Source organism: Diaphorina citri, unplaced genomic scaffold (genome assembly GCF_000475195.1).
Source record: "Diaphorina citri unplaced genomic scaffold, Diaci psyllid genome assembly version 1.1 scaffold143, whole genome shotgun sequence".
In the NCBI taxonomy this organism is placed as follows: Eukaryota; Metazoa; Arthropoda; class Insecta; order Hemiptera; family Psyllidae; genus Diaphorina; species Diaphorina citri.
In genome coordinates this window covers 26668-49931 of record NW_007377580.1, presented here as the reverse complement: position 1 = coordinate 49931, position 23264 = coordinate 26668, and the positions used below count along the sequence as shown (strand labels likewise).

The 23264-nt window shown below is 38.0% G+C and overlaps 2 protein-coding genes and 2 long non-coding RNA genes across 6 annotated transcripts; all 4 read left to right on the top strand.

Annotated features, from left to right (window-relative positions):
• The first annotated feature begins 1182 nt into the window (after nucleotides 1–1182).
• LOC103504956 lies at nucleotides 1183–5062 on the top strand. Of its 3 annotated transcripts, none has more exons than XM_026820394.1 (5): nucleotides 1183–1270; nucleotides 2658–2806; nucleotides 3723–3825; nucleotides 4164–4254; nucleotides 5029–5062. In XM_026820394.1, the coding sequence occupies exons 1-5, from the start codon at nucleotides 1198–1200 to the stop codon at nucleotides 5051–5053; spliced, it is 441 nt and encodes a 146-aa protein (XP_026676195.1). In that variant the 5' UTR covers nucleotides 1183–1197; the 3' UTR covers nucleotides 5054–5062. The 3 variants fall into 3 exon arrangements, with proteins under 3 accessions (XP_026676195.1, XP_026676194.1, XP_008467481.2); XM_026820393.1 differs by lacking the exon at nucleotides 1183–1270 and adding an exon at nucleotides 1423–1544; XM_008469259.3 differs by lacking the exons at nucleotides 1183–1270; nucleotides 3723–3825 and adding exons at nucleotides 1423–1544; nucleotides 3237–3339.
• A 152-nt stretch (nucleotides 5063–5214) lies between these two features.
• LOC103504974 (E3 ubiquitin ligase PARAQUAT TOLERANCE 3-like) lies at nucleotides 5215–22579 on the top strand. The gene is made up of 6 exons (XM_026820383.1): nucleotides 5215–5256; nucleotides 5626–6122; nucleotides 6507–6805; nucleotides 6971–7344; nucleotides 7718–7906; nucleotides 21959–22579. Exons 1-6 carry the CDS (start codon nucleotides 5215–5217, stop codon nucleotides 22352–22354), a joined length of 1797 nt encoding a protein of 598 aa, XP_026676184.1. The 3' UTR covers nucleotides 22355–22579.
• Nucleotides 19404–20088, top strand: LOC108254659. The gene is made up of 3 exons (XR_001809935.1): nucleotides 19404–19425; nucleotides 19643–19733; nucleotides 20072–20088. It is a non-coding gene; the product is annotated as an uncharacterized LOC108254659 (long non-coding RNA).
• LOC103504970 lies at nucleotides 20946–21882 on the top strand. Its single transcript, XR_003390300.1, has 3 exons — nucleotides 20946–20955; nucleotides 21567–21623; nucleotides 21822–21882. It is a non-coding gene; the product is annotated as an uncharacterized LOC103504970 (long non-coding RNA).
• Nucleotides 22580–23264: the final 685 nt, after the last annotated feature.

The window sequence follows — 23264 nt, the reverse complement described above, 5'->3', positions numbered from 1 at the left end:
ATTGAAACCAATAAAACTCTTCTCTTTCAGGTGGAAAATGGTAAGGCTCGCAGGTACTATTGCCTTTGTGCTGGTGTGCACTCTGCCAGCCATCCTAGCCATTAAATTCTATCGATATGGCTACTGTCTCAGTTGTAAACCTTGTCCTAACACCCCCACCAATGGTGTAAGTATCCCTGCATTGGTAACGTAGTTATTAGTTCCAATTCCAAATGAGAAGAGTTTTTTTTTTTCTTCAAAGTGGCAGGGTAGTAGCAGTCTCTTGTCCTAACACCCCCACCAATGGTGTAAGTATCCCTGCATTGGTAACGTAGTTATTAGTTCCAATTCCAAATGAGAAGAGTTTTTTCTTCTTCTTCTTCTTCTTCTTCTTCTTCTTCTTCTTCTTCTTCTTCTTCAAAGTGGCAGGGTAGTAGCAGTAAGTACGTTCAAGGCTATCAAATAAGCAAATATTTTGTAGGTAGCAAACATTGCTATGTTTTACAGGGGAGGTATTCATAAATCATATTAACTGATGCCTAACACCCCCACCAATGGTGTAAGTATCCCTGCATTGGTAACGTAGTTATTAGTTCCAATTCCAAATGAGAAGAGTTTTTTTTTTTTTCTTCAAAGTGGCAGGGTAGTAGCAGTGGTCAAGACGCTCGCCTGGTAAACAGGAGGGCATGGGTTTAATCCCAGTATCCTAGCCAACGCTTGGAATTTTATCCTCAATGTAATTTGAGAATTTGATCATAATAATAGCAGTAGCCTACTGCTGGAGTCAAAGGCCTTTTCAGTCCGGGTATTTTCTATCAATCTTTTTTTTTCAGTGGAATCGGTCGAGCCAGTTTCTCGTGAAAAGAGGACAAAAACAAGCTTATCAAAAGGGGCGGAAATTCCACTCCCCTCTAAAATCGACCGCCATTCGTAAGTAAAAGAGACATCTCAAAAATCGCTTCTTTGGGAAATGAAGGTTGTGTGGAATTGTAATCAGATTGGAAAGCTACAATTTTAAGCAGGCTATATTATTTTCATCAGTATTTTCTATCAATCTTTTTTTTTCAGTGGAATCGGTCGAGCCAGTTTCTCGTGAAAAGAGGACAAAAACAAGCTTATCAAAAGGGGCTGAAATTCCACTCCCCTCTAAAATCGACCTTGGTGTATCATATAAGTTGTCAATCAAATATCACCTAGGAAAAATGAACCTATATATAAATGTCGAAACACAGATGGGGAGTTCACAAGCATTATTTTTCTAGCTTACATTACTTGCTGCAGTCAAAAGCAGGTGAGTTTCCCGAGTTCATAATTTCATATCTGGTGGTTGCAAGATTCTTTTCCTAAAATTTTCAATTTTTTTAGGTAGGTACCTTATATTATCTTTAAATATATCGTAATTAGGCACTATTAGCTCTGAAAAAAATCGACCGTGGTGTATCATATAAGTTGTCAATCAAATATCACCTAGGAAAAATGAACCTATATATAAATGTCGAAACACAGATGGGGAGTTCACAAGCATTATTTTTCTAGCTTACATTACTTGCTGCAGTCAAAAGCAGGTGAGTTTCCCGAGTTCATAATTTCATATCTGTGGTTGCAAGATTCTTTTCCTAAAATTTTCAATTTTTTTAGGTACCTTATATTATCTTTAAATATATCGTAATTAGGCACTATTAGCTCTGAAAAAAAACTCACAATTAATTATTGTGTAGACGTATCTATGAGGTGAAAATGCCGAAAAACGATGAAATTCTGTTTCGTGTTGTATAGGCGGCGCTTCGAACTCTTGACGTTCGCGCGCCTCCCGGCACGCCTGATATCAAAACGGTCGTTTTGGGAACGTCAAGAATAAATCACTTAACTTTTTCTCCCATAATCTTCTTCTCTTTCAGTTTACAGATCTACAAACTTCGTGATTCTGACAGCTGCTTCAGATTTCTCCTGGATTGTTCTCCTCCATTGTGACAGTTTCTATGGATTCGCACGCCGGAGGTCCCGGGTTCGAATTCGGGGTGCACTCGGACTCGTGAGGACAATTATGTAGGTAGCTACTTTATTAATTCACCAATAGGTAACGGTATTCTCAGAAAAATGATTTGAGAGAGAAAAAAAATTCAATAGAGGACACTGAAACAGAGGAGGTTTTATCGTCCTGCCTGAAATCGAAGAGAAAAGGATCGAAGAAAGTCACAGCCGAGCCGTTAGTCAGCCGTCAACTCTGCCACGGAACCTTTTGGCTACTGTATCAAGTCTACACCTATCTCCAATTGCACCACGGATATCGTAAGTTATTATTACTATTTTTTCAAGAGTCAAATCAAGCAACAAGCTAAAAGCCCCAACTTCCTTCTTTTCCTAAAATTTTCAATTTTTTTAGGTAGGTACCTTATATTATCTTTAAATATATCGTAATTAGGCACTATTAGCTCTGAAAAAAAAACTCACAATTAATTATTGTAAGGGCAATCTCCACTTTCTAAATTAACATCATGAGGCTGCGAAAACCCCAATTTGCCAGATCACGAGGGGAACAGTTATACGTACATAGATAGGTAGGTACCTAATACATAACTGACTAGTGTGTACAGTAGAATTCACTCAGGAAAAAAAGAGCATCTACGGGGCCCTTTTTTGTAAGTGCCCAACAATAATGGCGTAATATTTTGTTTCAGATAACATGATTCGTGTCTGTCTGTTTGTGTTGACTGCTACCACGGCGTGTCTTAACGTCTGCCAAGCAAAGTCAGCCGTCAACTCTGCCACGGAACCTTTTGGCTACTGTATCAAGTCTACACCTATCTCCAATTGCACCACGGATATCGTAAGTTATTATTACTATTTTTTCAAGAGTCAAATCAAGCAACAAGCTAAAAGCCCCAACTTCGGTGACTGCAAGGCCCAACAGCAGATGTACACGGGAAAGAAAGGCAGATTATTCTTCCAGGATGAGGTTATATTGGCTCAAGAGGAAGGAGAATGATGAGAAGTAAAGAACTTCGTCGTCCCTTGGTGGCCGAAACGGAAAAAATCCAAGAGGTTTGAATAGAGGGATCTGTAAAAATGGAGCACTTATCGTCCAGAAATCGAAGAGAGAGAAGGAGAACAGGGTAGGAGAAAGACAGCCATTCCGTAAACGAACCCTGTCTGTGTAGGATACATTCCTCCCCGGGCGGGAATCGAACTCACTTCCTAGGGCTTACAAGCCAGACGCTCTACCTTCCAAGCTAACTAGGTTGGCTTTGTTGTTTCAGCTGAAAGCGGACTGGCTCCTCTTATATTCATCAAATATTCAAAGTCGTAATGGTGCTTCCTACTGGGGAGGGGACTTTCCCTATGATTTCTGTGACGCATACAGTAAGTACATTATTAGGTAGGTACCATGTACCTATGACTTCCCATTTTCCGATTTTGACGCCTTTAAAAAAAAATCGAATAACTTCGTGAAAAGTCGTGCACTCACCTGTCAGGTCTACTTGATAGGGAGTGGCTTGCCTAAGAATAGGGTAGTGGACCGAGTGTACGCAAAAAACAGTTTCACGCAAAAACAACTTACAGCGCTCTAAGTCGGTTATCAATAAAAGACCTTAATTGAGATTTACTTCTTTTTTCCAGATCAGAATTCTGGCTGTATGGCTTTGGGCACATTCCTCACCGGGCGGGAATCGAACTCACTTCCTAGTGCTTACAAGCCAGACGCTCTACCTTCCAAGCTAACTAGGTTGGCTTTGTCGTTTCAGCTGAAAGCGGACTGGCTCCTCTTATATTCATCAAATATTCAAAGTCGAAATGGTGCTTCCTACTGGGGAGGGGACTTTCCCTATGATTTCTGTGACGCATACAGTAAGTACATTATTAGGTAGGTACCATGTACCTGACTTCCCATTTTCCGATTTTGACGCCTTTTCTGTGACGCATACAGTAAGTACATTATTAGGTAGGTACCATGTACCTATGACTTCCCATTTTCCGATTTTGACGCCTTTAAAAAAAATCGAATAACTTCGTGAAAAGTCGGTGTGCACTCACCTGTCGGGTCTACTTGATAGTGAGTGGCTTGCCTAAGAATAGAGTAGTGGACCGAGTGTACGCAAAAAACAGTTTCACGCAAAAACAACTTACAGCGCTCTAAGTCGGTTTTCAATAAAAGAGCTTAATTGAGATTTACTTCTTTTTTCCAGATCAGAATTCTGGCTGTATGGCTTTGGGTTTCTCATACGTAACTGCTACCCAAAATAAACTAACTGGGTACTCTTACGCTTACAATGCTTTGTAAGTAGAACAAAAATACCTATTTATGAACGTATTATTATTTTGAAGAGGTTTAATAGTGGGAACTGTAATAACGGAGGTCTTACTGCCCCGAAATCGAGAACTGTCCCGAAAAAGAGAAGGCGGGTAGGATAGGAGAAAGCCAGCCGGTCCGAGAACGAACCTCATCTGTTAATAAAGTTCGCCCCGGGAGAGAATTGAACCCGTAATCTAGCGCTTACAAGGCAGGCGCGCTACCTTTCTAGCTAACTATGCTGGCCTTTTATTATATATTTTTTTTAATTATGTCTGGCTGGGGGACATGAAACAGGGAGTAGACCAGCCTAGTCTGGCTCCCGAAAAAGAGAAGGCGGGTAGGATAGGAGAAAGCCAGCCGGTCCGAGAACGAACCTCATCTGTTAATAAAGTTCGCCCCGGGAGAGGATTGAACCCGTAATCTAGCGCTTACAAGGCAGGCGCGCTACCTTTCTAGTTAACTATGCTGGCCTTTTATTATTTATTTTATTATTTTTAATTATGTCTGGCTGGGGGACATGAAACAGGGAGCATACCAGCCTGAAATTTCCCTTGCTAAAGAAATAGCAAAGGTTGAGTGCGAAGGGCATCCACCCGTAAAACTTTTGTAGTCAGTCAGCCCAAAAGCGATCACCCTAGGGCTGATAGTGACGAAATACGCCGACCGCGTCTAAACACGGGAAAAGGCGAAGAAAAAGAAGAACAAGATTTTTTTTTTTTAATTAACGAGGAGCTTGATGTTTCGGCTTGTGTTTTCAGCACGGATGTGTGGACTATTGCGTAAATATGTTAAATAATAAAAAAGTTGTGACTGATTAAAGAAAAAAATGCTTAAATGTTGGGCAATCTATCCCCCACTTACGGTATTATTACTATTTTTTCAAGAGTCAAATCAAGCAACAAGCTAAAAGCCCCAACTTCGGTGACTGCAAGGCCCAACAGCAGATGTACACGGGAAAGAAAGGCAGATTATTCTTCCAGGATGAGGTTATATTGGCTCAAGAGGAAGGAGAATGATGAGAAGTAAAGAACTTCGTCGTCCCTTGGTGGCCGAAACGGAAAAAATCCAAGAGGTTTGAATAGAGGGATCTGTAAAAATGGAGCACTTATCGTCCAGAAATCGAAGAGAGAGAAGGAGAACAGGGTAGGAGAAAGACAGCCATTCCGTAAACGAACCCTGTCTGTGTAGGATACATTCCTCACCGCTCAGGAATCTACTCTAGGCTTTTGGTAACGTTTTCGTGTTCACCCTGTATAGGGTACCTACCTACTTATTGAAAGTAGAAAACCGTTTCCACTAACATAAAATATCAAGGTAGGTGCAAGTGGTTTCCAGTAATCTACGACACTAACTAGAATTTTCTTCTCTTTCAGAAAACCGTGATCGCTGATGTGGACGTTCCTGAAGTTCGAGTCAAACCAATTGTCGAGGGAGTTACTTTCTCCGGACACGGAGGACCAAAAGTTGCCAAGCCATTGCCTTTGAAGCCGTTTAATTTCCCCTCCAAAAATGTTGGATCCTATGGAGGCTTCGGTGGCGTTTACTCTAAATTTGAAGTTCAGCCTGCTGGTGGGTTAATTCCAATTGATTTTGGTGGCATCCGGAAAGAAGATGTTTTGAGATTTGGTTCCAAACGGGTGGATGACTTGAAATCGGGCTCAAAATCAGTAGTTGATTTTCATAGTGGAATACCATTTAGTGGTTTTTACCCTGAATACAAGTCATTTGGTGGATTTTACCCCGGATATAAACCATTTGGTGGATTTTACCCCGGATATAAACCATTTGGTGGATTTTACCCTGGATACAAACCATTTGGTGGATTTTACCCCGGATATAAACCATTTGGTGTCGTGATCGCTGATGTGGACGTTCCTGAAGTTCGAGTCAAACCAATTGTCGAGGGAGTTACTTTCTCCGGACACGGAGGACCAAAAGTTACCAAGCCATTGCCTTTGAAGCTGTTTAATTTCCCCTCCAAAAATGTTGGATCCTATGGAGGCTTCGGTGGCGTTTACTCTAAATTTGAAGTTCAACCTGCTGGTGGGTTAATTCCAATTGATTTTGGTGGCATCCAGAAAGAAGATGTTTTGAGATTTGGTTCCAAACGGGTGGATGACTTGAAATCGGGCTCAAAATCAGTAGTTGATTTTCATAGTGGAATACCATTTAGTGGTTTTTACCCTGAATACAAATCATTTGGTGGATTTTACCCCGGATATAAACCATTTGGTGGATTCTATCCCGGATATAAACCATTTGGTGGATTCTATCCCGGATATAAACCATTTGGTGGATTTTACCCTGGATACAAACCATTTGGCGGATTTTACCCCGGATACAAATCATTTGGCGGATTTTACCCGAGTTCCTATCCAATTGCTGGTTTCTACCCAGGGTTTACACCTATTCAACCAATTGGTGCTTTCTATCCTGGCTACAAATCTATTGGTGCATTTTATTCTGGTATTCCGTCTGTTGCTCCTTCCTATGGATACTTCAGTCCAATCAACAATAAATTCGTCAGAAAAGATGGTCCCTTCCTCAATGAAGAACTAATTGCCATTAACATTAATCTCCCTGAGGCTCAAGTCCAGGACAAAGTTGTAAAAGTTTTCAAGAACAAAAACAAGGTCACAACTATACGTGAGAAACCCGTTGACTTCAGTCCAATCAACAATAAATTCGTCAGAAAAGATGGTCCCTTCCTCAATGAAGAACTAATTGCCATTAACATTAATCTCCCTGAGCCTCAAGTCCAGGACAAAGTTGTAAAAGTTTTCAAGAACAAAAACAAGGTCACAACTATACGTGAGAAACCCGTTGCTAAAAAACAACATCGCACTGGTGGAAAAATTCAAGTGAAAACAAGTGATCATGCAAAGTACTCATCAAGCTCAAATCAGCAGAGTAAAGTAACCCAGAAATCCCATCATAAAGTTCAACAAAACGCGGGAGGCCACTCGAAAGGAAATGACAATAGCAAGAAAATTTACAACCGTGAAAACTACAAATCAGACAAAGCAGAAAAGAAGTCAACAAGTTCTAGTGAGGAAAAACAAAATAGCTCTCAACAAGCTCAAATCAGCAGAGTAAAGTAACCCAGAAATCCCATCATAAAGTTCAACAAAACGCGGGAGGCCACTCGAAAGGAAATGACAACAGCAAGAAAATTTACAACCGTGAAAACTACAAATCAGACAAAGCAGAAAAGAAGTCAACAAGTTCTAGTGGGGAAAAACATTATAGCTCTCAGGAAAAATCACACCACCAAGGTCAACAGCATTCCAAAGGACATGGAAAATCTCAAAAGGCAAATGGACATGGCAAGTCTCAAGAGGGAAATAAATATGCCAAATCTCAATCAGCAAGTGGACATGGCAATTCTCAAGCGACAAGTGGACATGGCAAGTCTCAAGCAAGAAACGCACATTCTAAATCTCTCAGGAAAAATCACACCACCAAGGTCAACAGCATTCCAAAGGACATGGAAAATCTCAAAAGGCAAATGGACATGGCAAGTCTCAAGAGAGAAATAAATATGTCAAATCTCAATCAGCAGGTGGACATGGCAAGTCTCAAGCAAGAAACGCACATTCTAAATCTGAAGAGACAAATGAATATGCCAAATCTCAGGAGGAAAACAGACAAGCCAAATCTCAAGAGGCACAGGCAAATGCCAAATCTCAAGAAGCACAGGCAAATGCCAAATCTCAAGAGGCAGATGCATATGCCAAATCGCAAGCGGGACAAGGAAATAGTCAATCTGAGGGTGACCGCGGACTACTCAAGAAACTAAAGATAAAAGAAGATTCAGAATCAAAAAAGATCACAGAAGAGAATGAAGAAAACAGCAAAGTGAACTTCACTCACCATAAGAAATATGATGGAGATGGCAAGAAATCCGAAAGCAATAATCTCTCCAAAGATGACAACGAAAAGTCAAAGAAATCAGAGGAGTACCAGAAACAACAACGTGAACTAAAAAAGCTAATCAACTACTAAGATACCGAAACTTTGAACCCCGCGAGGAACCCAGAACTGAGATGAAAACCCATATTGGTATTTGATCTCAATTTACCTTTCCTTACTGATGTTTAAATTAAGGTTTCTTCCATTAATTCGATAGGTAGGTAACATATATGTAATATTGTACTTCATTAGAAAATAATAATAATTACCTATATCGTTTGATACATAGTTAAATAAATAATATTCAATGTTGTTCCATTTTCATATAATTATTTTGAATTTTCTCTTCTTACCTTAGAGTAAAGTTGGGTTTGGGGATTCAGTTTCCAGTAGAAGTAGAAGTTTTTTGGGCTTTGTGCACTCAGGCTCCTAAGGGCATTTGAGTAGGGAGATATTTGTATGTTGGATAGATTGGTAATCCTAAAAGAGCTATGTAACAAAAAGCACATTTTACAGGAGAGCACAAAATTCATTATGTAAAATTCCAATTTCGAGTCCTCACAAGGCAGCTACATTCCTAAAGGCTTGCACGCCGGAGGTCCCGGGTTCGAATTCGGGGTGCACTCGGACTCGTGAGGACAATTATGTAGGTAGCTACTTTATTAATTCACCAATAAGTAAGGGTATTCTCAGAAAAATGATTTGAGAGAGAAAAAAAAAATTCAATAGAGGGCACTCAAACAGAGGAGGTCTTATCGTCCTGCCTGAAAGAGAAAAGGATAGAAGAAAGTCACAGCCGAGCCGTACCCAGATCGTAAGACATCCGTCCCGGATAAAAGCTCGCCTTGGCCGAGAACCGAACTAGCTACCTAGCGCTTACAAGGCAATCGGTAATTTTCTTAGCTGAAAAGAAGGGAGCTCAAAGACGAATGACTACATACATATTTCAAAATGAGTATTAATGACGGGAAATCAGGAAAAATCCAGTGGCAACAGCAGGGAGCCGTACCCAGATCGTAAGACATCCGTCCCGGATAAAAGCTCGCCTTGGCCGAGAACCGAACTAGCTACCTAGCGCTTACAAGGCACTTGGTAATTTTCTTAGCTGAAAAGAAGGGAGCTCAAAGACGAATGACTACATACATATTTCAAAATGAGTATTAATGACAGGAAATCAGGAAAAATCCAGTGGCAACAGCAGGTATGCACAGACAAAAATAAAATTTTATTTTTATAGATAATTATTTTTTTTTTACATTAACATCTCTTTATTTCATATAATATAGATAGGTACATAACGAATTTTGAATTTCAATACATAATGTATTGAGATTATGAAACCTTGTCTAAATCTCAATACATAAAAATACAGCCTAAAAAATTAGTTGTAAAAAAAGAGAGAAAAGGGAAAAAAAGAAGAAAGAAAAAAAAAAAAAGATGAGTTTCCATTCTTTTTCCCAACATTATTTCAACAATGAATTTAGATGGAAATATAATAAATATGTATCAACCATGACCAAAATTGAATGTTGATATCGTTTTCACAAGCATACGAGCTGCTATTTCGTAGCTCATACATATGTAAATATTATCTTGATTTCAGGAGAAACAACAACGTGAACTAAAAAAGCTAATCAACTACTAAGATACCGAAACTTTGAACCCCGCGAGGAACCCAGAACTGAGATGAAAACCCATATTGGTATTTGATCTCAATTTACCTTTCCTTACTGATGTTTAAATTAAGGTTTCTTCCATTAATTCGATAGGTAGGTAACATATATGTAATATTGTACTTCATTAGAAAATAATAATAATTACCTATATCGTTTGATACATAGTTAAATAAATACAATGTTGTTCCATTTCCATTAAATTATTTTGAATTTTTTCTTACCTTAGAGTAAAGTTGGGTTTGGGGGTTCAGTTTCCAGTAGAAGTTTTTTGGGCTTTCTGCACTCAGGCTCCTGAGGGCATTTGAGTAGGGAGATACTTGTATGCTGGATAGATTGGTAATTCTAAAAGAGCTATGTAAGAAAAAGCACATTTTACAGGAGAGCACAAAATTCATTATGTAAAATTCCAATTTCGAGTCCTCACAAGGCAGCTACATTCCTAAAGGCTTGCACACCGGAGGTATCTACACCACATATCAACCGACAGCTAAGAGCATCATACCCTATTCAGTATTCGACGTGTTATCTGAAGTTGGTATCAACATTAATGCACTGCGGTGGCTTAAATTGGATCACAGGAACTGTGTCTACCCCAAATATGAGAGCTATGCTAAATTAATTTCCAAGAAGAAGTATTAGAAAGTAACATAACATCTGGAAATAATGTTACTTTGTTACTATGATAATACAAAAAGGCATTAGAAAGGCCGTGCATGTTGAGGCTCCATCGGACCTCTATATGTATTTGTTTCGCCATAATTCCTGAACGAAAAGAAATGTGACCTACTCTAAGTAATTATGTACTTATCTATTATTTGTGCTTAGAGATGGTCTTTGCGAGTATTTCTTTGGAACAATACAATAATAAATTAAAATACCTATGAATTATGATGTTGGATTTCTTCTGTAGTAGGTACATTCTATCCATTTGAATAAATCCCTAGATAGAAGTAGGTTAATACCTAGTTACCTACCCCCAAGTAGGTAAGAGAGGAAAGAGGGGTTTTCACTTTCTTTATCCTATGGAATGACATATCAGAGTCGGTCAAATGGCTTACCTCGTAAACAATTGGAGATTTTACAAAAAGTGTGAGAGTTAATCCCCCCTAAAATGACGTAAGAACGTTGTTTTTAAATTTTGGAGGAATTGGACTAGCCGGCTGACCCCCACAGATGGCCGAATTTCAATATTGCAATACATGTTTAATCCTTGATATTTAACGTTTCATCCTTGCCCTGGTAAGAATACATAAAACACCAAGCATACAAGAATTTATCCTATCCCGTCAGCCCTCGTGGCCCAGGGGGGCTAAATGTAGTACTTTCTATAGGTATACAAAAAATATCTGCCCATTATTTGGAGCACTCACCTCCCCCTCCCCCCCCCTGTAACTCCGCTAATGATCCAAGGCCCCAGTGGAACCTTACGGGCCCCCAAGGTAACAGATAAACTCGTACAGATTATACGTAACTTTTTTACGCATCTATAAGTAAGTACCTGGATAAAGAAATTCAGTTATCTGGGAAAGATTCTATTGAGGTAGTCTTATCGTCCCGGAATCGAAAAGAGAAGGAAGACAGGATAGGAGAAAGCCAGCCGTTCCAAGAACGAACATTATCCGTTCAGGATAAAATCTGCCCCGGGCGGGAATCGAACCCGCGGCCTCAGCGTGAGGTAATGAAGGAAAATGAACGCAATTTGACCATCATGCCAATGATACGTGTAGGTACTATCAATACGTGTACATAATGTTCTTAAAAGATAAAGATAAATTCGTGACCACGACTTCAGTATTTTGATAAAAACAGAAAACTGTTTTGCGTACATGAGGAACAGTCGTTTGTTCAGTTTGATGCAGCATGTTTGGGAAAAAGTTCACCTGTACATCCATTGCAATAGGATTGGGCCTGGGTCTATTCTGGTTTGACCAATTTAAATGTGACAATCCCGGTAAATATCCACCTGCTTCTAAGGAGCAATCGTTTGTTGTTGGCTTTTTTCAGCCCAATCAGACTGGGTAAGGTTTCAATGTGAGTTAGACTGGTAGGTTGCCGCCAAATGGGCAAAACCCTCGCCATTAAAAACCTTAGGCCAATCACTCACTATCAGGTAGACCTGACAGTGAGTGGCTGACCTTGGCAGTTGTATAGTGACGCTAAATCCCTACCAAACAAAAAACCATTGGGGAAACATTGTCGTCAATGCTTATACAGACTATCTATACCTGCCAAATCGTGCATAATATTCAGGAGTAAAAGTATTACAATCTTATATTATAAGAACAAGTACAATAATATTATCAGGTAGGTTTCCAGATGTCATAAAATGAAATATTCTATGATATTTTCGTGAATTTCTCAAAATATTACCAAAATAAAATATGTACTGCGTAATAAAAATGGTCGTGTCTCCCCCCATAGCACGACAAGTTAATCACTAGTCACGACCAAATATTTCTATCCCTATAAATACAGGTAATATGGATTCGTAGGTAAGCTGAAGAACTTCAAAAGGGCAAGCCTAGTTAACGTGGAGGGTAGCGCGTCTGCTTTGTAAACGCTAGGTCGCGGGTTCCATTCCCACCCGGGACGGATTTTATCCCAAACAGATAAGGTTCGTTCTCGGAACGGCTGCCTATCGCCTATCCTGTCTTCCTTTTCTCTTTATGGATTCGTAGGTAAGCTGAAGAACTTCAAAAGGGCAAGCCTAGTTAACGTGGAGGGTAGCGCGTCTGCTTTGTAAACGCTAGGTCACGGGTTTCATTCCCACCGGGGACGGATTTTATCCCAAACAGATAAGGTTCGTTCTCGGAACGGCTGCCTATCGCCTATCCTGTCTTCCTTTTCTCTCCGCTTTCGGGACTATAAGACCTTGGCAGTTACAGTTCCCTCTATCAAACCTCTTGATAAGTTCCATTTGAATTGTCTACGCTCAACAGGGCCGCTAACAGGCTTTTAGGATCTAAAAACAAGGTTGATGAAACCCACCCCTAGTTGTTTTGGCAATAACGTAGAGTTGTAATATTTATTATTATTTGGTTAGGTCCTCTATATGGTGATGACTGGCAGTTACAGTTCCCTCTATCAAACCTCTTGATAAGTTCCATTTGAATTGTCTACGCTCAACAGGGCCGCTAACAGGCTTTTAGGAGCTAAAAACAAGGTTGGTGAAACCCACCCCTAGTTGTTTTGGCAATAACGTAGAGTTGTAATATTTATTATTTGGTTAGGTCCTCTATATGGTGATGATTCCCCACCCCTCATCCAAGTTGTGGTGAAACGAGACATCATTGACAAGTGCAGCTACCCTTTCAACACCCTGTTCTTCTATAAGGAAATCAAGGAAGCCATCCTGAAAAACAACCTGAACGTATATGCTTCCGACTTCAAATTGATTTATCACGACCAGGGTGGTGTCTACCCGACAGCCGTCAATTGGGACTCAATCCAATGGGACGCTGATTGTGTGTGTGCTACTGCGTGAAGAAATTGGAATGATGCTCGCGAAAATAAATAATAGAACACTCGTGGAGGTAAAATCTAAATCTACACAGACGTGAAGAAATTGGAATGATGCTCGCGAAAATAAATAATAGAACACTCGTGGAGGTAAAATCTAAATCTACACAGTAATCAAGACGCTCGCCTGGTAAACAGGAGGGCATGGGTTTAATCCCAGTATCCTAGCCAACGCTTGGAATTTTATCCTCAATGTAGTTTGAGAATTTGATCATAATAATAACAGTAGCCTACTGCTGGAGTCAAAGGACTTTTCAGTCCGGCTACTTTTGTCTGGGGAATAACACGACTCGTTTTCTTTCAGTTGGTAGATGATTGGGTATTACTTCTGGCCACAGCCCCAGCACCTGACAACATCTTCGTATACTGGGGACCTACGTACACATCTTGTGACCCCAATAGTAAGCATATATACGTAGTATCTATGAGCTATTCGTAATCGTAACGTAGGAGGTAGGCATCACATTGGCCCAGGACGCGGGCTATCGGGCTCGTGGGGTTACTTACCTATATGGTCGCGCTGCGTGCTTCTGAGACTTGGCGAGGTTAGGGAATTTATTAATTTTAAAAGCTTGCTTTTGGTATACATAATCACACTTAAAAATACGCATCCCACTAAAACGACCATATCTTGGGTGATGTCAGGAAATTTTGGGGTTACTTACCTATATGGTCGCGCTGCGTGCTTCTGAGACTTGGCGAGGTTAGGGAATTTATTAATTTTAAAAGCTTGCTTTTGGCATAGGTACATAATCACACTTAAAAAGACGCATCCCACTAAAACGACCATATCTTGGGTGATGTTTGTCGGGAAATTGATTAAATAAATAGCATTGTTGAAATACATTGGATAATGTTGTTCTTGTCAAAGATGGAGAGATTGAAATTTACAGTGCTGAATGTGGTTTATCTGTTGGGCAGGTACAAAAAGAGTCAACCAATTTTCTTCTCGCACAAGAAAAATCTATAATCTATAGTTCTATAGATTTATACTTTCAATATTTTACGGTGTACCTACGTGGAATAATGTACCCACTGGGAGACTAGACCTACCTGAAATCCGTTTTAAAAATTAAAGAGTACCAACTCGCTACAGAGTGGGACCTACATACCAGAGATCAAAGAACGCTCTTTTTTTTTGCGATTTCCAATATTAATCGGCTCTGATTATTTTTTTAATCTTTTCCTTCTTTGACAGATGAAAACATATAACATAATAACCTATATCGCACAATAAACAAAAACAATTACTGTTATTATGTATATCCGTGTTGACAACAACAAATACAGATTGATAGACATTCGAAAATGTCATTGAACAGAAGGTTCTTAATATGTAGACAGCTTTTATGTCCCCTTTTTTGACCTTATTAAATAAATAGCATTGTTGAAATACATTGGATAATGTTGTTCTTGTCAAAGATGGAGAGATTGAAATTTACAGTGCTGAATGTGGTATATCTGTTGGGCAGGTACAAAAAAAAATCTACCAATTTTCTTCTCGCACAAGAAAAATCTATAATCTATAGTTCTATAGATTTATACTTTCAATATTTTACGGATTTACGGTGTACGTGGAATAATGTACCCACTGGGAGACTAGACACTAGACCTACCTGAAATCCGTTTTAAAAATTAAAGAGTACCAACTCGCTACAGAGTGGGACCTACAAACCAGAGATCAAAGAACGCTCTTTTTTTTGCGATTTCCAATATTAATCGGCTCTGATTATTTTTTTAACATTTTCCTTCTTTGACAGAGATGAAAACATATAACCTATATCGCACAATAAACAAAAAATATTACTGTTATTATATCGTGTTGACAACAACAAATAGGTACAGATTGATAGACATTCGAAAATGTCATTGAACAGAAGGTTCTTAATATGTAGATAGCTTTTATGTCCCCTTTTTTGACCTCTTTTATTTATTTAGTTAGGTACGTTCAAGGCTATCAAATAAGCAAATATTTTGTAGGTAGCAAACATTGCTATGTTTTACAGGGGAGGTATTCATATATCATATTAGCTGATGGAACTTAGGTGGAAACATAAGTAGGTACCTATAGTGCCATTCGTATTACTGCGTGAAGAAATTGGAATGATGCTCGCGAAAATAAATAATAGAACACTCGTGGAGGTAAAATCTAAATCTACACAGAAGAAGAAAACACCTTATTTAAATCGAAAAATTATAGACAGAAGACATGTCTCTATTCTTTATTCTATTCCATTCCATTTATCAACCTAGTGCCAAGTACAAATTTGTCCTTTCATCCCTTATGACTTACGATATGATAATAAAATAGAAGAATGGTCTAGATATACCGAAGAGAGAGATTAATTTTCTACACAGAAGAAGAAGAAGAAGACACCTTATTTAAATCGAAAAATTATAGACAGAAGACATTTCTCTATTCCTTATTCTATTCCATTCCATCTATCAACCTAGTGCCAAGTACAAATTTGTCCTTTCATCCCTTATGACTTACGATATGATAATCAAATAGAAGAATGGCCTAGATATACCGAAGAGAGAGAGAGATTAATTCAATATTTCTTTACAGCTTGATGTACTCTTTTCTACATCCCCCAAACCAACATAGAAGTAATGTACGAGTATGCCCTGGTCTTTTTAAAGATATCCAAAATCCAAATATAATTTTAATCAATCGAATAACTACCACTCATCCAATTTTTATTTTATTAATTATTTTCGTAAATTTCGTTTCATGATGATTCTTTCCTCCCTTTAATTAAATATTCAATATTTAGTTGGGCAGGTAGGTACCTCTTACTTTCCGGGAGAATCGTGGCTTCATATGTAGATAAAATAGGCACGATACTGCAATAGGCTATCCACGTGATGCAGCCTGACATCACGATTTCGCCAAAATGGTCATTTTTGACGGGTATGTATATAACGCTAACTTCCATTGCCAAAATATCTAGTTCGTGTTGAGGGTTTAGAAATGGCTCTCCTGTACGTTTGCTTCGTTTTGGCTGCCTTTGTGGCCAACACACGATACTGCAATAGGCTATCCACGTGATGCAGCCTGACATCACGATTTCGCCAAAATGGTCATTTTTGACGGGTATGTATATAACGCGCAACTTCCATTGCCAAAATATCTAGTTCGTGTTGAGAGTTTAGAAATGGCTCTCCTGTACGTTTGCTTCGTTTTGGCTGCCTTTGTGGCCAACAGTTCGGCTCATCTACCAATTCCCCTACCACATGCAACCGGTTTTGGAGTCAAAGGCAAAATTGGAGGAGATGCAGACGTCAAAGTCGTCGAAACGGATGAGGTAAGTCTTCCTTTTCCCTTCGCTATCTCCCGGGCCTAATGACAATGTTGAAATGCATTTAGCTTGAACTATTCATAGAGAAAAATGGTTTTCACCAATGAAATCTGCAGAAAATTTCCAATAAAATAAGTGACATTTAAAGTAGTGAAATTATCTTTTTAGTACCTTTTGGTAAGTTTTTATTTCGAAATTTCCCTGATCAGCATTTTCTTTTATTGACCTATAAAGAAACGCGCAATCTGGCGGCATGCAACAGGAAAAAATATCCCTGAAGTCTCAGCTTTCCAACAATACCCATACTGTTCCAATATGTTAATTTTTCACGGAGCCACAAACCATTTTCTTCTGAGAAACACGTACATAAAGTTGGTGCATAGCGGACTTCCTGTGATAAAAATGATCCGAAGTACACATTTCTTCTGAGAAACGCGTACATAAAGCTCGTACTTTTCGGACTTTCCATAGGATATGTAAGGTAAAATGTGTACTTCGGATCATTTTTATCACAGAAAATCCGAAAAGTACGAGCTTTATGTACGCGTTTCTCAGAAGAAAATGGTTTGTGGCTCCGTGAAAAATTGACCTATTGGGACAGTATGGGTATTGTTGGAAAGCTGAGACTTCAGGGATATTTTTCCTGTTGCATGCCGCCAGATTGCGCCTTTCTTTAGAGGTCAAATTTCCTTTTGAAATTTTAAAAGAAAATACTTATCAGGGAAATTTCGAAATAAAAACTTACCAAAAGGTACTAAAAAGGTAATTTCATGGCGAATATCTCGGAAACTAAGCGAGATAGGAAAAAAGTTATAGAATACTTTTTGTTGGAATCTCTTCAGGGATATTTTTCCTGTTGCATGCCGCCAGATTGCGCCTTTCTTTAGAGGTCAAATTTCCTTTTGAAATTTTAAAAGAAAATACTGATCAGGGAAATTTCGAAATAAAAACTTACCAAAAGGTACTAAAAAGGTAATTTCACGCCTAAGCGAGATAGGAAAAAAGTTATAGAATACTTTTTGTTGGAATCTACTCAGGAATCTACTCTAGGCTTTTGGTAACGTTTTCGTGTTCACCCTGTATAGGGTACCTACCTACTTATTGAAAGTAGAAAACCATTTCCACTAACATGAAATATCAAGGTAGGTGCAAGTGGTTTCCTGCAATTCTTTGTGTAGAGGAGGTAAGTTCTATTTACCTACTGTTAGCCAGAGTGATATAGGTGTATGTAATTGCATAGTGGACTCCCTCATTAGAGGGACAAGGATTCTGATTGTTATAGTTTCCCTCTGTAAATAACGTTCAATAAAAAAGGACTCCCTAATAATATCATGTAATGAAAATGAGAAATTTTAATGTAAAAAAAACGTAAACTTTAGTACCTACCTATGTACGTAACGTAATAAATTCCCAGGAAGAATCCTTGACTGTTCCTGTATTGGCTACGATGTAACTGGATACGACAGGAACAACGTGGAAACTCAGGAAGGATTCACATTTTCTGTCAACAAAAAGTAAGTTTATAGCTTTCTTGCCAACGCAATCTACACAATACATAATTATTAATTAATGATCTGGATTACACCCCATCAAATGAACGTAATTTTAATTTCTGACATACCAATACCTACATTACCTTCGTTATCAAGGATCTTTCATTGCGAAATTCTCTTGCTGCTTCTAAAGTCCATTCAATTCAGCCGAGTCCAAATCTTCAAGTTAGTCCAAAAGTAGACACAGTGCCACAATCGAGTCAAAATGTGGAACCTCATTGGACAGGAAAAAATGGCACACAAAAATCATCTTGTACGTGCTATGGATGTGATGGAGTTGTACTAAACACGACGTGTGATTGTAAGACGTGTCATGAGGCCCCCATCGGAATACAGGCACTCGAAGTAAGAATCTGACAACTTTACACGTAATTATTGTAAAAAGTGTTACACCCATATAAAATAAATTTAATTTTGAAGGGGGAAATCTCTGTTCAAGTAGGCAGTGCATAGGTATAATATGTATAGCACACAGATTTTGTAAAAAAAAAAAGGAGAACGAGAAGAAGGAGGAGAAGAAGAAGTAAGAAAAAGAAGAAGAAGAAGAGGAGGAAGAGCAGATAAAAATTGTACAATTTTGTTAAAAATTGTACAATTTTGTTTTGTTTCAGACAGAGAAGGCAGTTGTATAGTGACGCTAAATCCCTACCAAACAAAAAACCATTGGGGAAACATTGTCGTCAATGCTTATACAGACTATCTATACCTACCAAATCGTGCATAATATTCAGGAGTAAAACTATTACAATAATATTATCAGGTTGGTAAGTTTCCAGATATCATAAAATGAAATATTCTATGATATTTTCGTGAATTTCTCAAAATATTGCCAAAATATGTACTGCGTAATAAAAATGGTCGTGTCTCCCCCCATAGCACGACAAGTTAATCACTAGTCACGACTAAATATTTCTATCCCTATAAATACAGGTAGACTTTGCCCTACAATATACTAGTCATTTGTACTTACGGGCAAGATGAGCTACTTTCTCTTAGTTATTGCCCTTTTTGGAGCAGCACTTCAACCCAGTTCCGGTTTTTTCTTTTCAAAAAGTGCTAAGAAGGAGTGCCCGCTGAAACCACCAGGCATTTCAAGCTTTAGGGTGAGTTAAGTTATGCTTTACATACATAGAAGATTTGTACTACATGCTAGGTATGAACATGAATATGTACCAGGCATTTCAAGCTTTAGGGTGAGTTAAGTTATGCTTTACATACATAGAAGATTTGTACTACATGCTAGGTATGAACATGAATATGTAGGTAGTTAGATCTCTTATTTCTCAGATGGAAAAGATCAAGTTGGATTTACTTCTTACGTTCTTTTTTGTGGCCTAAAGCTGGAGCTACATATTAACAAACTCCTTCCATCCACATATTTAAGAAATAGAGAAATTACCTTTTTTACAGCCAGCACCAGGCACTCGGTTGTATTATGCATGGAGTACAGTACAAGGTTCGGCCAAAGCATCTTTCCTCAGCAATTCTTTGTGTAGAGGAGGTAAGTTCTATTTACCTACTGTTAGCCAGAGTGATATATGTAGGTGTATGTAATTGCATAGTGTACTCCCTAGAAGCAATTCTTTGTGTAGAGGAGGTAAGTTCTATTTACCTACTGTTAGCCAGAGTGATATAGGTGTATGTAATTGCATAGTGGACTCCCTAATTAGAGGGACAAGGATTCTGATTGTTATAGTTTCCCTCTGTAAATAACGTTCAATAAAAAAAGGACTCCCTAATAATATCATGTAATAAAAATAAGAAGAAATTTTAATGTAAAAAAAAAAACGTAAACTTTAGTAGGTACCTACCTATGTACGTAACGTAATAAATTTCCAGGAAGAATCCTGGACTGTTCCTGTATTGGCTACGATGTAACTGGATACGACAGGAACAACGTGGAAACTCAGGAAGGATTCACATTTTCTGTCAACAAAAAGTAAGTTTATAGCTTTCTTGCCAACGCAATCTACACAATACATAATTATTAATTAATGATCTGGATTACACCCCATCAAATGAACGTAATTTTAATTTCTGACATACCAATACATTACCTTCATTATCAAGGATCTTTCATTGCGAAACTTAACACATTGTATACCAGCATTGTTTCGTCTTACTCTACCCACTCAGATACTCTGTTACCTTTGTCCATAAAAATCGCGAGACTTTTTAATGGTCTGATTTCTAATAGCTTGACCAGAAGGTTTTTGGAATTCGCCTATCTTGTTCTAAACCGAAAGTCTAAACAAAACACTGTTTAATCTGTTTACATTTAGAATACCTACTAATGTAATAAATGGTAATAAAAAAAAAAAAAATACCATTTTCCAGGCAAGGAGTTGGAGATTTATATCGATTTACCAGAACATGGACCAACTCGGCAGATTATCATTTGAAATGTCACTACACCACAGATTATCAATATGGAAGCACAACCAAACATCGTAAGATGAATTAATGATTTTGTATTGATATAATTAATGCAATGTGGCGACATCCACAGGTTTTTGGAATTCGCCTATCTTGTTCTAAACCGAAAGTCTAAACAAAACACTGTTTAATCTGTTTACATTTAGAATACCTACTAATTTTACCATTTTCCAGGCAAGGAGTTGGAGATTTATATCGATTTACCAGAACATGGACCAACTCGGCAGATTATCATTTGAAATGTCACTACACCACAGATTATCAATATGGAAGCACAACCAAACATCGTAAGATGATTTAATGATTTTGTATTGATATAATTAATGCAATGTGGCGACATCCATTAATCATGTTTAGCACATTGCATACTTCATGTAGGTAGTGACTAGGCATTCATACAAAATGTATTTAAGTTTGAGACTGAGGTGATAAGACACATCCACTATATCAGTCGCGCTGACCAACGGAATTTTTCTTTTTCTTCTACGACTTCTAGATACCGAGATAAATCGATTTAAATAATACCGATAAATCGTTAACTCCATTGCATACTTCATGTAGGTAGTGACTAGGCATTCATACAAAATGTATTTAAGTTTGAGACTGAGGTGATAAGACACATCCACTAATTGTGTTCAGCACATTGCATACTTTAATGTAGTTACCGGGCGTTCATACAAAATTGTGTTTTAACTGTTTTTAAGACTTTCAAGTGTTTCAGGCACATCCACTACTAACGTATTTATTCCGAGCTCTTTATTCGGATTCTCTTAATTGTTTACTATTGTTGTATGTATTTTCATGTTTGTAAATTCTAGGTTCTCCCTATTCTCATGGATCGGTGTGGACCAGAAATAATGCAACCGCTGTAAAAAGTGAGCATGTTTGTAAATTCTAGGTTCTCCCTATTCTCATGGATCGGTGTGGACCAGAAATAATGCAACCGCTGTAAAAAGTGAGTTTTTTTTTGCTATAAGGTAAAATCTACGAGGACATTTATTTTTATATTTATCTCACTTCGAACTTACTAGGAATAGTAAAGTAAAATTTGCTATTATGATAGGTGATGGGTAGGACTCCAATCAGATTGGTTACCTAATTTATTGTCAAACTCTTGAAGATCACTAATGCAGAACTCTTTTCTTTTTTCCAGTTGATAAATATTCAAACAGCCTGAAAGTTTTGTCCTGGACTTCGACTGAAGTTGTGTTCTATGACTGCTCATCAAGTAAGTTTTTTTCTTCTTCTTTTTACATGTGAGAGTTATAGAGTTACCTAGGTAGGTCTCAGGAGGAAAACAGACAAGCCAAATCTCAAGAGGCACAGGCAAATGCCAAATCTCAAGAAGCACAGGCAAATGCCAAATCTCAAGAAGCACAGGCAAATGCCAAATCTCAAGAGGCAGATGCATATGCCAAATCGCAAGCGGGACAAGGAAATAGTCAATCTGAGGGTGACCGCGGACTACTCAAGAAACTAAAGATAAAAGAAGATTCAGAATCAAAAAAGATCACAGAAGAGAATGAAGAAAACAGCAAAGTGAACTTCACTCACCATAAGAAATATGATGGAGATGGCAAGAAATCCGAAAGCAATAATCTCTCCAAAGATGACAACGAAAAGTCAAAGAAATCAGAGGAGTACCAGAAACAACAACGTGAACTAAAAAAGCTAATCAACTACTAAGATACCGAAACTTTGAACCCCGCGAGGAACCCAGAACTGAGATGAAATCCCAATGGATTTGATCTCAATTTTATCTTTCCTTACTGATGTTTAAATTAAGGTTTCTTCCATTAATTCGATAGGTAGGTAACATATAATATTGTACTTCATTAGAAAATAATAATAATTACCTATATCGTTTGATACATAGTTAAATAAATAATATTCAATGTTGTTCCATTTTCATATAATTATTTTGAATTTTCTCTTCTTACCTTAGAGTAAAGTTGGGTTTGGGGATTCAGTTTCCAGTAGAAGTTTTTTGGGCTTTGTGCACTCAGGCTCCTAAGGGCATTTGAGTAGGGAGATATGTTGTTCCATTTTCATATAATTATTTTGAATTTTCTCTTCTTACCTTAGAGTAAAGTTGGGTTTGGGGATTCAGTTTCCAGTAGAAGTAGAAGTTTTTTGGGCTTTGTGCACTCAGGCTCCTAAGGGCATTTGAGTAGGGAGATACGTATCTACACCACATATCAACCGACAGCTAAGAGCATCATACCCTATTCAGTATTCGACGTGTTATCTGAAGTTGGTATCAACATTAACATTATTATTATTATTATTATTATTATTATTATTATTATCAGCGTAACAGACATAATATATGTGTACAGTATAAATTGTACGTACCTGCTTCAAAGCGACAGACATTTTTCCAATACTTTATCGACAATTCTAAGCAATGCACAGACAAAAATAAAATTTTATTTTTATAGATAATTATTTTTTTTTTACATTAACATCTCTTTATTTCATATAATATAGATAGGTACATAACGAATTTTGAATTTCAATACATAATGTATTGAGATTATGAAACCTTGTCTAAATCTCAATACATAAAAATACAGCCTAAAAAATTAGTTGTAAA

What these genes read in the sequence shown, in the direction of transcription:
- LOC103504956 (XM_026820394.1), top strand. Translation starts at nt 1,198, where the DNA reads ATGTCGAAACACAGATGGGGAGTTCACAAGCATTATTTTTCTAGCTTA. An exon ending in CTTGCTGCAGTCAAAAGCAG is followed by an intron (nt 1,271 to 2,657) that starts GTGAGTTTCCCG and finishes ATTTTGTTTCAG; the next exon opens with ATAACATGATTCGTGTCTGT. An exon ending in TGATTTCTGTGACGCATACA is followed by an intron (nt 3,826 to 4,163) that starts GTAAGTACATTA and finishes TCTTTTTTCCAG; the next exon opens with ATCAGAATTCTGGCTGTATG.
- LOC103504974 (XM_026820383.1), top strand. Translation starts at nt 5,215, where the DNA reads ATGTACACGGGAAAGAAAGGCAGATTATTCTTCCAGGATGAG. An exon ending in GATTATTCTTCCAGGATGAG is followed by an intron (nt 5,257 to 5,625) that starts GTTATATTGGCT and finishes GACACTAACTAG; the next exon opens with AATTTTCTTCTCTTTCAGAA. An exon ending in GGATATAAACCATTTGGTGT is followed by an intron (nt 6,123 to 6,506) that starts CGTGATCGCTGA and finishes ACCATTTGGTGG; the next exon opens with ATTCTATCCCGGATATAAAC.